The sequence below is a fragment of the Gastrolobium bilobum genome, unplaced genomic scaffold, assembly GCF_033153095.1.
Source record: "Gastrolobium bilobum isolate Gb01-03AN ecotype WA unplaced genomic scaffold, APGP_CSIRO_Gbil_v1 utg19171, whole genome shotgun sequence".
In the NCBI taxonomy this organism is placed as follows: domain Eukaryota; kingdom Viridiplantae; phylum Streptophyta; class Magnoliopsida; order Fabales; family Fabaceae; genus Gastrolobium; species Gastrolobium bilobum.
This window is the reverse complement of record NW_026897694.1, coordinates 53481-68734: the sequence shown is the minus strand read 5'-3', so window position 1 is coordinate 68734 and position 15254 is coordinate 53481. Positions and strand designations below refer to the sequence as shown.

At 36.4% G+C, this 15254-nt stretch overlaps 1 protein-coding gene and 1 non-coding gene across 3 annotated transcripts; one reads left to right on the top strand and one right to left on the bottom strand.

Annotated features, from left to right (window-relative positions):
* Positions 1-769: 769 nt before the first annotated feature.
* Positions 770-3990, top strand: LOC133309366 (ADP,ATP carrier protein 1, mitochondrial-like). Of its 2 annotated transcripts, none has more exons than XM_061510130.1 (4): positions 770-833; positions 2258-2771; positions 2892-3263; positions 3434-3990. In XM_061510130.1, the coding sequence occupies exons 2-4, from the start codon at positions 2268-2270 to the stop codon at positions 3728-3730; spliced, it is 1173 nt and encodes a 390-aa protein (XP_061366114.1). In that variant the 5' UTR covers positions 770-833; positions 2258-2267; the 3' UTR covers positions 3731-3990. The 2 variants fall into 2 exon arrangements, with proteins under 2 accessions (XP_061366114.1, XP_061366115.1); XM_061510131.1 differs by lacking the exon at positions 770-833 and adding an exon at positions 901-942.
* Positions 3991-7315: 3325 nt separating this feature from the next.
* LOC133309371 (small nucleolar RNA snoR53Y) lies at positions 7316-7397 on the bottom strand. Its single transcript, XR_009751311.1, has one exon. It is a non-coding gene; the product is annotated as a small nucleolar RNA snoR53Y (small nucleolar RNA).
* Between the last annotated feature and the right edge of the window lie 7857 nt (positions 7398-15254).

Genomic DNA, 15254 nt, shown 5'->3' with positions numbered 1-15254 from the left:
TTTTTCTGTTCCCCAGCACAAAAATTAAACCGGTTCATGCCGGGAACAAAAAAATAAACTGATTTTACCAAACGAGTTTTCTATCCATTTCTGTTCTCGGGAACAGAAATTAAAAAAAAAATTGATTCCGAGAAGGTTGTCATGCACACCCTAGATGAACGTAGTGTGTTTTTCTAAATTTTAAATTACAAATTTTTTCCTCCACTTTCTCTTTTTCATAGTTTGTTCCTTCTTAAAAGAATATAAGTGTGTGTACTTTAAAACAATACACATTTTTTCCTAATAATATATGGGGTTTGATTTTCTCATGTTGCATGAGAATTGAATTCTCGTGTTGTGATTCAACTAGTTGTAAATTCCATATTTATTAAAAATAAAAAATTTATACGTAAATCGAAAGATTACAACATAAAAATTGAATTATGATGTAATTGGAGAAAATGTCCATAATGTATTGGTGAGAAAAAATAGGAAAACAAAGACAGCCTCCAATAGATCAACCTTGGACTTTTTTTTTTTTGGAAATACAACCTTGGACCTTTCTATTCAGTTGTTGTCGCCTTTGGACTTCGGAAACTTCCATGGGGCAATGACTGTTTGGACGGTGATTTGAGCACGCACCCCAAAGAAAAGACCAAATCTGACGTGGACGAACCACGACGAGACAAGCGTATATTCGGACCCACCCACATGCACCACTACGAACGACGGTCGCATCGCATATAAAAAGAGCCGACTTAAGCACTTTTCGAAGCGCGCCTCCACACAAATCTCTTCGTGTTTTTCTCTCTCCCATCCTTTCGCATTTTCAAAACCCTTTTGATTTGTGAAAGGTAAAACCACGAATTTTACTTCATTTCACACTTTTTTGGATCTGAAGATTTTGTTGACTATCTCTGTTCTTTTTTCATTTTTTTTCCCTTCGCTCTTCAGATCTACAGTGTATGTTACTGTCTGTATTCAATTTTGAGAATTGTTTTTTTGTTTACGGTTTCGTTTCAATTTTGTTTAGAGCTGAATTTTGGTTTGTTTTGTTGTTAAGTGTTCTATTTGCAGTTTTAAATTCCGTTTGATTTTGTTTGTGCTTTGGGATTGTTGTTTCATTGTTGAATCCGCAGAAATGATAGATCTTTATTGGTTTTTTCTTGTGTGATCTGATCCGTCTTAGCTTGATCTGTAAGCGGGATCTGTTTCTGAGTGCCTTCTTAGAAGAAAGTTCTTCCCTTTATCGCTTTAGAATTGGATTGATCTTTTGTATTTTTTTAATGTTTGGTAATGAGAATTAAGAGTTATGAACTTATCTTGACATTTTTTAAGATTAGTTGAGAATCTGAGATTGTTTTAAAATCTTACTTGGTTCGACTTTCCTCTATTTTCCATATGTTTTGTCCTCGAGGTCCTTGTTGTTTGAAAAGCTTCAATATTTATCAATCTATCTTTGTAATTCTGTTTTCAAATCTTTGTGGCATTTTGAGATTGTGTTCCTTTAATACTCGTTCAAGGTTGATTAAAGATTTATGCTATTATTTATTTCTTTTTATAAGAAAAAATGAATAAAGGTTGTTCATAATTTGGATTTTTACATACTGGCCGTGTTTATGGATGACATAACAGCCTCATTCTGCACTTTGGGGGGGTAGTATATGGTTTTAGTTGACTTCTTGTTTTGGATTTCCGGAATATACTAGTTCTAGAGTACTTTAATAATATATAACTGATTATTTGAATCCCAGATAAATGCGATTGTTTCTTGCACTGTTGGTTACCCATATAAACTTGTGTTTGACAAATTTCTCTTATAGTTTATCATTTATGGACTCAATACGTGGACATGTATGTGGAAGGAGTGTTGCAGTCTACTCCATAGTTCAAGATACTACTATCTTTTTGTTTTTTGTTTTTAACTGGTTCTGATTCTCACCATGGTTGCTGGTCTCTTTTGGTTTTGATAAACGTGCTATAGATGGATTGAAGTTGTCCATTTTTTTAATTAGGATTTTTGGATGTCATGGTTATATGGGTGTATTCTGTTGTGCAAATTTTCTATATCCCTCTTTCTTGTGTTGACTATGAAGGGGTACTAAAACTGAATGCTATATTTGTCAATGATGGAATGATTTTGATAAACTGTACTTTTTTCATGGTGAATACTTATGGTTTTGATTTTGAGAATGCCATTGCTAAATGCGGTTATTTATGATCACATTTCCAAATTTTATCAACCTTATTTTTGACATTGGATACTTACATTCTTCAGGAAAGCAACCATGGTTGATCAGGTTCAGCACCCTACAATCATGGAGAAGGTTACTGGCCAGCTCCATCTCCGTTCTGGTCTTTCATCTGGTATTAAGAGTTATGATGGATCCTTTTGTCGTCCTTCTCTGTACCAAAGAAGCTCATTTGGGAATTACTCAAATGCTGCATTGCAGTATCCAGTGATGCCTGCATGCAGAGTTACTACTGATTTGTCTGCTGCTGCTGCAACAACAGCCTCCCCTATTTTTGTTGCAGCTCCTGCAGAGAAAGGCAATTTTCTTGTCGACTTTCTGATGGGTGGTGTTTCAGCTGCTGTCTCTAAAACTGCTGCTGCCCCCATTGAACGGGTTAAACTTTTGATCCAGAATCAGGATGAGATGATCAAAACTGGTAGGCTTTCTGAGCCCTACAAGGGTATCGGTGACTGTTTTAAGAGAACAATTCAGGATGAAGGTTTTGGTGCCTTGTGGAGGGGTAATACTGCAAATGTCATCCGTTATTTTCCTACTCAGGTTAGTCATTTTATACTTTTGATATTTTTTTTTTTTGGAGATAATACTTTTGATATTTACTTCCTTCTAACCGTTGCAGTTTATTATGTTATATTAAATGCGCTGTTCAAATTCTACTAGGCTTTGAACTTTGCATTCAAGGACTATTTCAAGAGGCTTTTCAATTTCAAGAAGGATAGGGATGGTTACTGGAAATGGTTTGCTGGCAACTTGGCCTCTGGAGGTGCTGCTGGCGCCTCGTCCCTTTTATTTGTTTACTCTCTTGACTATGCCCGTACTCGTCTTGCTAACGATTCAAAGGCTGCAAAGAAAGGTGGGGAAAGGCAATTCAATGGTCTTGTTGATGTCTACAGGAAGACCTTGGCATCTGATGGTATTGCTGGTCTTTACCGTGGTTTTAACATCTCCTGTGTTGGAATCATTGTGTATCGTGGTCTCTACTTTGGAATGTATGATTCCCTGAAACCAGTTCTCCTAACTGGAAAAATGCAGGTTGGTCTTTTGCCTCCTGTATCTGTGATAATCAGTTTGACCAAATCCTTATAAGTAAATGTGTGTATTTAATCATGTTAATGCCTGTTTTTTCAAGTCGAAGGATTCAAGGTTCTTCAGATTATTTTTATCATTTGCTGAAAACTATTGGCATTTCCTAATCATTGCAGGATAGCTTTTTCGCCAGCTTTGCCCTTGGATGGCTCATCACCAATGGTGCAGGTTTAGCATCATACCCAATTGACACCGTTAGAAGAAGAATGATGATGACATCTGGGGAAGCTGTCAAGTACAAGAGCTCCATGGATGCATTCTCACAAATCCTCAAGAACGAGGGTGCCAAGTCCTTGTTTAAGGGGGCTGGTGCTAACATCCTCCGTGCAGTTGCTGGTGCTGGTGTGCTTGCTGGTTACGACAAGTTACAGGTGATTGTGTTCGGCAAGAAGTATGGATCTGGAGGCGGTTAATTTTTTTAGCATCTTATAATATTATTGGTTAAGATGTCGATGAAAATTAGAGTTTCGAGCATTAGACTAATTGCTGCAGCAAATTTTGTTTAATAAATTTACTCATTGGGATTTTATCCCAAAACGATTTTAGATTTCGGATGAAAATTTGTCATCAAAGGCATGATTTATTAGAGTGGCGGGCTCAAGTAACTGTCACATGGAATTTCATTGTTTATGATTTTAGAATATATCATATATATTGTTCTAAATTGTCTTATTTCTGGAATAAAATGATAATGAAACTTTTGATTTCATAATTGTCATTATTGGTGAAAAGATGTCTCGTGTGCTGATGGTTGAATTCATCTTTATTCTTTAATTATGCCGGCATGTAAAGATAAGCGTAATTTTATGTTTACTCTTTTTTTTTATTATTATAATTAAGCTGAATTGATCTTTGTTCTTGAGTTATACCAGTAGGATTCTGTAATTTTGTTTCTGCTCATTTATTATTAGTTATCAAATGTGGACGATAGATCGTACCTTCTTGGCATTGTACTTCTTCATATACACCCTGATGTAATTTCATCGTTGGAGCGTGGCCGGTTTAGTTGTAGATAACCCAATAATATTCTTCCTAGAAAGACGAATCACTTGTGAACCCAAAATCGCATTGGGGAACTTTTTTTCAATAATGATTTTACTGACAAGACATTTGAAACACAAAGGCAGTTTGGGGCGATTCAAGTTCACTCGAGATACTACAATTGAGTTGAACTGGTTACGCTACATCAGAAATTTGGATTGTTGAATCTGCTCACGTCTTACGAGAAGAGAAATGACAATTGGTGAGTCAATACTACGTTATGCATTCAAACGTTTTTGCATTCAATTTTCAATTTTCTTAAATAATTTTAAGAAAATAAAATAAAAATGACAGTGAGATATTAAAAGGCAAAAAGGATACTTGGTCATCTTCTCTCTCATGGTATACTTTGAACTTATGGGTGTTTATTTCTTTCAACCAACCAATCTAATGTGTAAGAAAAAACAATTCGAATTAAGTTAGTTGATTTTTAATCAATGGGTTTGTTTCGGGATAGGTTCTCCTGACTACAACCGGTTAAGGAGCCAACGAGATTGGAAGCCCAACGACCACGGAAGCCCTGTGATCACAACGGAATCCGTTCTATATTTACCCGCAAGTCTTCCAGCCTGCGTCGTTGGTCTGTCACCCACAATTCCTTCGACACCATTACTCCATCCACGATCACCACATGCAGGTTTCTCGAACTGGGTTGTTCCACCATCCGTTAACGACTACCGAGCCTCTACAAAAAGGCTAGAATAGGGTTAGAGATAGAGGTGATAGATTTTGCACATAGAGGGTTCCCTTATCTCTACCTTGAACATTCATTCAATCCCAGGTAGAGCTGTCAAAACGGGCCACCCCGGCCCGTTAGGCCCTAGCCTGCGCGGGCCAGGACTAAAAAGCTCACAGGGCCAAACAGCCCACATATTAACTAGCCCGCGCGGGCCAAAAAATCATATAACCCAACGGGTTAGGGCCAACCCGCGGGCCACATTAAAAAATATTCTGCACTTTTTTTTTTGTATTGGTCTTTACGTAATCAATTGTAATGATATTTTGCATGTTATATGATCCGATCGGATTTCATTTCAATTCAAGTTGAAATTTCAAACCGCTTTAATAATTCCAATGCCAAAAACCATGTTCAATCATATCAAAACCGATAGTTTCTGTTTCTCCACTAAGCTAAAATATGGATATAGCTGTGTCAAAAATAAATAGATCATGGCTTTCCTTCAAACTTTGTTTGCTACAGAACCAAATGAACTGCAATAATTTCCAAACTTTTTTCCACAGATAAAGTGATAAACAACACTTGTGCCATTTAGTTGCCAACTTCGATGCAAAGAGTCGAACAATATTTATCAAACCACAGCTGGCTTTACCAAATCAGCTCCACCTGAACCTGATTTTGGGAAAAAGATAAATCCACCTGAACCTGATTTTGGGAAACAAAGGAAGGTTTTGATTAAAAAAAGTTGACAAGCAAAAAGGCTCAACTTTGGAGACAAAGAAAACTATCTCTGTTTCCATGAAAGGTAAAAGGTAAAACTATCAAGAGTACTGTCGCCATTTAGTACATTTTTTTATCTGAATAAAGCATAGTGCATTTGTTAACAAGCAGCAAAGCTAAAGTACCAGCAAAGCTAAAGATGGAGGATTCAAATTTTCATAATACCAACTCTTCGTACCTCGCTAGTCTTTAATTTGAAGTTCTTGATGCCCCTTGGGATTCTGATGTTAGTGCTTCACGATGAGTAATTTTACAATCATCTTCATCTAAAACTCACAATCAATTGAAATGCAATCACTTAATTAGACAATCAATTCCAACATAACCAATCAATATTACATTTATGTATAAAAGACAATGAAAATTAACGCAAAGCGTTACCATTATGATTGAGAGCAAAGCCATGCAACCAATTCCTAGTGCAAATCAACATTTGAAGATTTTCAGGAAGAGTTGAACTTCTATACTTGTTAAGAACACGTCCACCAATACTAAAAGCAGATTCTGATGCCACTGTAGTAATCGGGATACTTAGCACATCTCGTGCCATAATACTAAGTGTCGGAAATCTACTTTCATTTATCTTCAAATAGTTAAGCACATCAAAATCTTCACCTTGACCAAATTTAACTTTTGGTTCATCCAAATAAAGATCTAATTCACTCTTACCAGCAGTATACATGCTCTCGCTCTCAAACATTTCAAACTCCTACAAAATATAATATATCAATTATCTAAATGAAATAATAATAAAGAAAATATTAAATTAGCATAAAAGAACTTCTTACCTTGATGTATAATTTTGATTTTTTGGACCTACTCCCTTCTCCATTTGACTTGTGCAAGATACTGGATTTATTGGATGAAAGAGAATGAGAAGAACTTGATCCTTGGAGATTGCTTGCATATTCTTCATAAAGCTTATTAATCTTACAACCAAGAATATGACGACCCAAATGTGAAGTTCCATAGCTACTTCCGGTCTTAGGATGCCTACCAACTACATATTCAGCAGCACAATAATTACATGCAGCCTTTTCAAAACCATCCTTGTCTGTATCAATCTTCGTAAAGTACTTCCAAACACTAGAGATTTCTTTTCTATTTATCCTAAAACTTTCAGACACTTCAAGTCGAGTTTCAGATTCAACTTCATCATCCATAACTGAAGTAAGGAATAAAATATTAGGTGTAAAGAAATTATGGAGAAGATAATATGTCTAGTAATCAAATCTTTGGACTTCCTTTTTAACCCTTTTTATTTCCGAAACTCTAAAAATGACTGAATACTGAGAAATCAGAAAACTAAATGCAGAATTATGAGTCAATGAACCAACAAAATATCAATAAAAATCCAATTCAACATGGTGGGTAATTAACAAGCGCATAAGTATTACTACATTGAAAACAAATGCTCCTGAAACTAACATAAGGCATCTCCAAAAACGTGATGAGACTTCAACATTGAAAATGAGATATAACAAAGAAATTGAGAAAAAGTTCCCTCAGTATAATAAACTAAAAGTATTAATCATCTGTTGTCAACATTAGCATGGTAAAGAAAGAGCATCATTGGGAACCTTTTTCTCCTTTACAAGCACAAAAATTGCTCTTAAATAGATTCATAACACATGAAGGAACTTTGGAGGTTAAGATAACGAAGTTAAATTTCAATAAACGGCCAAAGTTTCACAGTATTTAATATTAGATGTATTAATCTTACATGTTGCAGCGGATCTGCACTAACATAACAAAAAAAATGCACACGACAACAATGAATTGTAGTTCCACAGTAAAAAATTGTTGGGGGGGGGAGAGTGAAATTTGAGGGCATACCTTTCGAGCAAGCTTCTCCAACTTTTCTTCCTCAGCTTTCTACAATATTAAAAATCAGATTTTTTTTCTTATAGTTGAAAAAGAAGAGAGGCATAAAGCTCAAAACTAAAAATCCTAGAAAAGGACAGTTTTCTGTGAAACAATACTAACAAACTTTCAACAGTTTCCCTGTTGATCTTAAAGGTGGAAATTACCACCGGTTTGTGCTGTCATAAAATAATTTATGTGATGCTTTAGCATTTTGATCAAGCAAGGATTTCCCGCAACAATTAAAATAGTCATCAGGGGAAAATCAAATTAACCAAGGTATGAAATTGGGAAGTGTTTAAAATTAAAAGCAGATAAAAAAATTATCTTGGCCAGGACTAGATTTGAAAAAAGGATTCCCAAATCGACTCGTCCTGCCTTCACTTCTCAAAGCAAATAGGAGCTGACAAAATAAAGTTTTTTCTTCTGTTTGAGATGAAAATTAAATTAGTGTAAAATAAAGAATATACCTTATGTTGGTTAAGAATTTCACTATCCAGGCATTAATTGATGAATTTATATAACGATGAAATTTAAAATGTCTCACCTCAGTCACCTATATAGCATTTGTCGTCCTCAGGCGAAAAAGTGGTGAAGAGTATCTTAAAACACTCAAGAGTATCTTAAAGAAATTTTCCACAGCAGCAAGGGTGTCAAGCTTTTGAGGCCTGAAATATGATACCAAGTTTTACTCAACCAAGTCTTATAAAATCAATGGACTTCCGATATCTAAACCAAACACACATTAAGGCTAAAAACATGATACTTTTTAATATGTATATACCTTCTCTTGGAGAGAAAAGAATACTTGCAAACTAATCAAAAGTATATAATTGATCTATAAAAGTAATTTCTATAGAAAAAAGGGGGAAAATTGGAATGATCACAAAAAAGTGAGTCATGTGATGATAATCATAATACAATGTACTAGCACCCTTTCTAATGTCATTTGAGGTTGTCCTAGCCCGAATGATAACTGACAAGCAAATACAGAAAAATGGACAATATCATGGAACTTCCAAAAGGAAAATGTTAGAAATTTGGTGGCTTAGGTACTAATCATGTATTCTGAACCAACAAAGCTCAATATTGACCCATTGCAAAGCAAATACCAAACAAACCATGAACTATAAATTTAAGACATACTGAATCACTGATTAAATGTTTAATAATAAAAGGATAAAAGCATGCATGAAAGGAGCGCTTACAATGGAAAAGGTGCTTTGCAAGTGTTTCATTGAGCATATATTCTGCGACAAGAAACCTCTCATCATCTCCTTCACAACAACAACCTAGCAAATTTGTCAATCTTTGGTTACGAAGCTGACCAACTGTAACAGCTCGTTACGTACCGGTATTGTTAACATTAATTATGATATTAAGCTCAGTTACAATCACAGCCATTCATTTATAAAAAATGCGAATAAACTTTTTCCGATTATTACGCACATTTAAAACAATAAAAAGCGTAATAATTAAAAGCTGTGACCGTAACTGAAAACTCTTGCGGAATATTTATTTTAACTACTTTTACTTCTTACTTTACTTATAATAAGTTACTAAGGGGTTCCCATAAACCCACTTAGCCTATTACTCAATTTTACGCTCTTACCTCTTTGAACATGGTTCACTAATTAATTTTCTGCGAACTCATCGCTCACAACCAAACCTTCTTCTCAGTTGATAATTTTTTATTACTTAATTCCCTTTCTAATTAGCTATCACACGCTTCAATTGGAGCTCGTTTGCTCCGGCTATCGCCGTTTGAAGTTGGACAAGCAAAACAGCCAACCAACCCCAAAACAGCTCAAAGCCACTCACACTTCTCGAATTACTGCACACAATCCACTCATCCAATTGCTCTCAAATTTTTACCTACAAACTAGACATCGCAAAATTCATTTTGGTGTATCACACGCTCAATTTGACTGAGAGACGAAGCGGGAATCAAATTCCCAAAAACTGCCCAGAACAGCCCCTGCATCAGAGGTCCCTGGATAGTCCGAACTCAATAAATTCCACAGGGCTGCGTACAACCCAGAACTGGCTCATATTTTAACACCATATAGGGGACATCTCAAGATTCAAAATGGCGTATGGCACGTCCCTATCAGACATCTGTGGAGAGAGATATGCACTCCCGAAACTCGCCTAAAACATGCCAATTCTACAGAAATTTCGCCAGAGTTTCCTTTGTTTTTCCTAAAATCCCCAAATTTGTACAAGCTCATTTATGCCTCAAATGTACCTAATAATCACATAATAATACAATAATAATCCAATGGGTTGCACACACAAGGACCAACAACGCCTTGGGGCACTTACAACCCAATCCAGTTTATAGTTATTAGACACATAGCTCACTTTAATCATTCTTAAATAGTTGCAATCACTAACATCACTTTCATGCATTTTTTTCATCATACTTGTAATCATCATCTAAAATAGGCCTAAGGCCCTTCCATCATAACTTGTCATGCATCAAGGTACAATTACAATATTTGCTTTACAACTTACAACTTACAAATTAAACTTAATTACAATCTTCCAATATTACAACTTAAATACAAATAGTAAAATAAACTTCATGACATGACTACTAGACTTAGGCAAAATGGCACAAACAAATATGCTAATAAAGCTCATCCTACATACATATGAGATGTTCATGCCCTAAGTCTAGCCTAGGCCACACGGCCAACAAAATGCAAAATGCTAAGCACTCCACTGCTCACTCTGCAGGCCTCTTGCCCGCTGCTCCAGCTCCACTGCTACCTCCTGAAATAAATGCCCCGAGACGGGGTGAGATATACGAATATATCTCAGTAACCCAGAGGTTCTGGAGAAAACTCCGCCCAATGGTTCACTTCGATGCATATAAGTAGAATAAAACAACCACTTTGAAAACGGGATATAGCAAGGGATTTAGAGAAATTGGGGAATATCGGGATACAAAATACGACGATGCGGGATGGTAGCTACCAATACCACGCACGCCCTGGGCATATATAAGCCTATGGGTATCATCCAAGGTGTGTTCCAAGAACCACTACCATGATGCCCCAACCATCCATAACACCCGAGACATTCCTAGTGTGCTCCTATCCGGATCACACACCACGACCCTAGGTCAACTGGAACTCCCTCTCGGAGACCTATCCAGTGGAAGTCCGAAACTGCTCGAAGGCTAAAACTGTCTACTGGCCAAAGACTCGGTACATAAGTACCCACTGTGATAATGCATGCATGCTCATGTTGTTCTACACTACTCATATACACTTCCTACCGTTGCCATCAACTGGCAAGGTGGAAGAGAAAAAGGGAACAAGCCCCAGTACCAAGAGGTTACCTTAAGTTGTTCTTTCACTTAGCTCCGCAGCAGCTTATTCTCCGACTTGGTACACAACTGAATGCCTACACAGAGGACATTCCCAATCACTCAAAACTCAAACAATACATGATAATTCACAACTCTACATGCATTGATTCAATCACGTACCTCAATCCACTTGGTCCAGGACCAAGGGCAATCCACTGATTCACTGTTCAGGGTTCAAGTCGACATACGACAACCTATACAACCACGTACAACCATCAGTGTACGTCAAATTACGCCAAAACGCGAAAAACGCGAAATCCTCCCCATCCTCCCTTGATGGTTCAGCCATAGTAGTGTTAATTAGAGATTTATTTTTTTAAATTTTCTTTCTCATTTTATTACTCATCCTTAGGTTGCCATAAGACTAATTCAAGTGTCGATTCGTCGTTTTACGTCTTTTAACCACCGTTTTACCAAATAACTCACTCTAGGTTCACTTATGTCTTTAGACCCAATTTATTAATTTCCATTGATTCTTTCACTATCCATCCCTCACACAACCCATCTAATTACCATTTGATTATGCAACACATGATCCCTATAATTTTTCCAACTCAATTCCTCCACTTTCATAACATAACCGATTTACACCATTACACACATCCAAGGATTCCCATCTATTATTACAACTCCACACCTCAACCAATTACATTATATCATCATTCAATCATACAACAACTCATTATTAACATCACAACACATTTTCCAAAATTCCATGTCATGACCATAAAAAAAAATCCTAAGTTAAAAATCATCAATTTTCACTTAAAATTTTCATTGCATTTCTAGCTTTAATACATCATTCTAAGGCATTATCATCTAATACACATTTTTCCAATTGAGCTCCCTAACACAACACATCATCAAATCAAGCTTTAGGTTTCCAAAATTTCAATCACAATTAAACCATGTAAATGGGATGGAAACATACTCACAACAAAGGCTAGAAGCTACCCCAAGACTCCTCCAAGCAATGGAAGCTCAAATTACTCCACGAACCTCCATTTTTCCCAACAAATTCGAATCTGACTTTGGCCTATATCTCCCCAAATACGTGGTTTCAAGGCTCAAGAGTGGTACCAATGTGTTTAGAAGGTGATTTCCATTGAATTTCAACACAAAAATCAAGGGATTTGGTTGAGAAATGAAGGATTTATCAAGGAAGAAAATTTTGAACCTAAAATGGCTAAGGATAAGGGGCTGCACGGTTTTGGGCTGAAAGGAGGGGAGAGAAGGTGATGATGAATAGTGGTGATGAGGTGGAATAAGTGGATTTTAAGTGGGGTGGGTCTCACGCCACCTCACGTGATTTAAAACTCATCCGGATTTCTCTACGATTCCACTAAATGTCCGTAAATTCACAACCTATTTAGAAATTCTATTTTTTAACATTAACCATTCTCCTTTAATTATACTTGATTAGGTGAGTCCGGAGTTTTCCGGTCGTTCGGAGAAAAAACTGTTTTAAGCTATTGCGCGCGACGTTGGCAAGCTTCCCCAAAATGACTTAATTCCATCAAATTTTATCAAAAATCATATTTCCTAACTCAATAAACCATTTATAATTCATATTTGAAACCTAGAACTCAAAACTCAACTGGCACATTTTACGGTGCAATCGTACCGCTGTATTTTTACCCGCGAAAAACATTATTCACTGATTTTTCTGAAACTTGCCTATCCACTCAATTTTTTGTTCTGAATCCATTTCCAGGGTTATTTTTATCATCTGAGACCTTTTACTCAATTTTTATCTTCCTAGGGTTGCGTGTTGGCTAATTACCGTTTTGCCCTTTCTTTGTATTTTAGCCTAATCTTCAGGATTTTTCACTAATCCTTCACTTAATTACTCACTTAATATTTTAATATTTGATTTAGAAATGTGAGGTGTTATATTCACCCCACCTTTTATAATTTTGTCCGCAAAATTAACTCATGCTCGTCCGCTAACTCAGGATACAGCCGGAGAACCTCATCCTTCCGTTCCCAAGTAGCAACCTCAAGTGTGTATCTTTACCATTTTACTTTTATCATAAACATAGTCTCCTTTTCGTGATACTCATTATCCTTTGACCCTTCACAATTACTCGTCTCTCATGGTTCTGTGACCTTTTAATTCACAATACTTTAAACTTTCTCTGGTTTACCGTTTCACTTCCGCTGATTTTTAGGTAATAACATAACCATATTACAGATTTATTGGTATCAATTCACCTCATTCTCATCTCTATCTATCTTTCTGACCCATGGTCGTTCTCAAAAGCATCTAATCGTTTTCATACTAGGCTCTAACCGTTCTCATGCACATTCACTAGTTATTCCTGGAGTATTTCCAACTCATATGTTCTTTAGTACTTAACTCTTTTCGCTGTCCTCACTGTTTCAACCACCCCCAAATATACCAGTCCTTTCCATTACTGTTACTACTCTTATCATCTCGTTGTTTTCTTGGCTTTCACCCAAGCACATACTTTCTAGTTTCAAAGGCACTTTGTCGTGTCCTACAATTTCGACTCACATTAAATTCTATACTTATATACTTTATTTTTCCTTGTCACGTGTCTTCACCTCTTCTTAGGTACTCACAACTATATCTTCCTCTTTGTGATACGAAACTAACAATCCTCACAATAGTTTATGTTTCCGATTAACCATTTAAGGTCCTTTAACCACAAACACACTCCTGAATTTTTCCATCTACAACCTCATATTCATAATTTACGCTCACTGTTACTCTCTTTATTAACTTAACCATCTCAACTTTATCAACTCAGTCAGCTCAACTCCATACTTAGACCTCTCACAGTCTAAACACAACACTCATCAATGACCTCCACATCAAGGCCCCATGCTTAATATTTTCTCCCACTAACTATTTTCAACTTTCATTCCACTCCGATGTTGCAACTTAACCATATGTTCCACTTATTTATACTACTTTTTCGTAATCATCGTCATTTAATCCTGGATGTCAAACTCAAAACACTATCATCTTACAGTTTTACTAACCTCCACCAAACACCTTGGGACAAATCATTTTCCAAACCCATTTCACTACTAACTGATGGACCTTTAAAAATGCCATGTCTCTCACATGCAAGTCTCATCCTATAGGAATCTTTGAAACTTAATTATCAAGTCACATAAAACTAAATCCATCCTTGCCACTACTTATACAATTCCCCACCGATTGGTATATCAATCTCTCGGAATATTCAAAGCTACCACAAACACTCGGCCATACCTTATTAATACTTAACCAAAACAACATTAACATTGTGCATCTTCCACACACTTTCCACCATAAGTGGCATATGCGATTATATATATAACACTCCTCAATCCACTCTATCAGTACAACCAAGCTATCAACTTTTAGGCAACCGATCGCAATTCCAGTTTCCAACTATTACTACACATTCGTGCTTGATTCCATCACAGTTCACCTTTTATAAGGGCTTATAATTCACCATTTTAACCTGAACTCTTGATCATCACCAGCCTTCTTAGAAGGACACTTACTCCATCTGTCAACATTAAATCACACTATCATCTCCTTTATCATAAGGCGAGAATTCCAACACACTTACTACCTCACTTGGAGCTGATATTATTTCCTCGAACTTACTTTACACCCACAATAGTGCTTCACTATCACACTTCTAAATTCTTACGCACTATGCCTCACCTCTTATATCAAAATCTGACATATTATTGTTCATTTACAAATATCTGACCTCATATTTTGCATTAATCACATGGAAGAACTCTCTCAATACAGTGGGTAACAACATTCACAGGTTTAACCTCTCGAGCTCTTGTTGTCCTCAGGGCCCTAGATGTAATGACCCACCGATCAGAGAATCCACCCATATGATCCCTGCCGTAATAATAACTTACCACTAGCTATCCTTATTCTATTAGCATTCCCAACGTTTCTTATTTGTGCATTTATATAAATCAACTCAACTATACTAACAGTCACATCAATGCGGGATACTTCCTCGTCTCATATTACTCATATCAAATACTAATAGCCTCCGGGAACATAATCCGCACAGAGATAACTATACACTCCGGGCACATAGGCCGCACAGAGATATCCATAATATATATCCGTATCTAACGACAAGATGTGTTTTGTATAACCACATGAGGCTACCCTCATTATAGGAATAGTGGTATACTAAACATA

Coding starts and splice junctions, on each gene's coding strand:
- LOC133309366 (XM_061510130.1), top strand. CDS start 2,268: ATGGTTGATCAGGTTCAGCACCCTACAATCATGGAGAAGGTTACTGGC. Junction 2,772..2,891: donor TCCGTTATTTTCCTACTCAG/GTTAGTCATTTT, acceptor AAATTCTACTAG/GCTTTGAACTTTGCATTCAA. Junction 3,264..3,433: donor TCCTAACTGGAAAAATGCAG/GTTGGTCTTTTG, acceptor TAATCATTGCAG/GATAGCTTTTTCGCCAGCTT.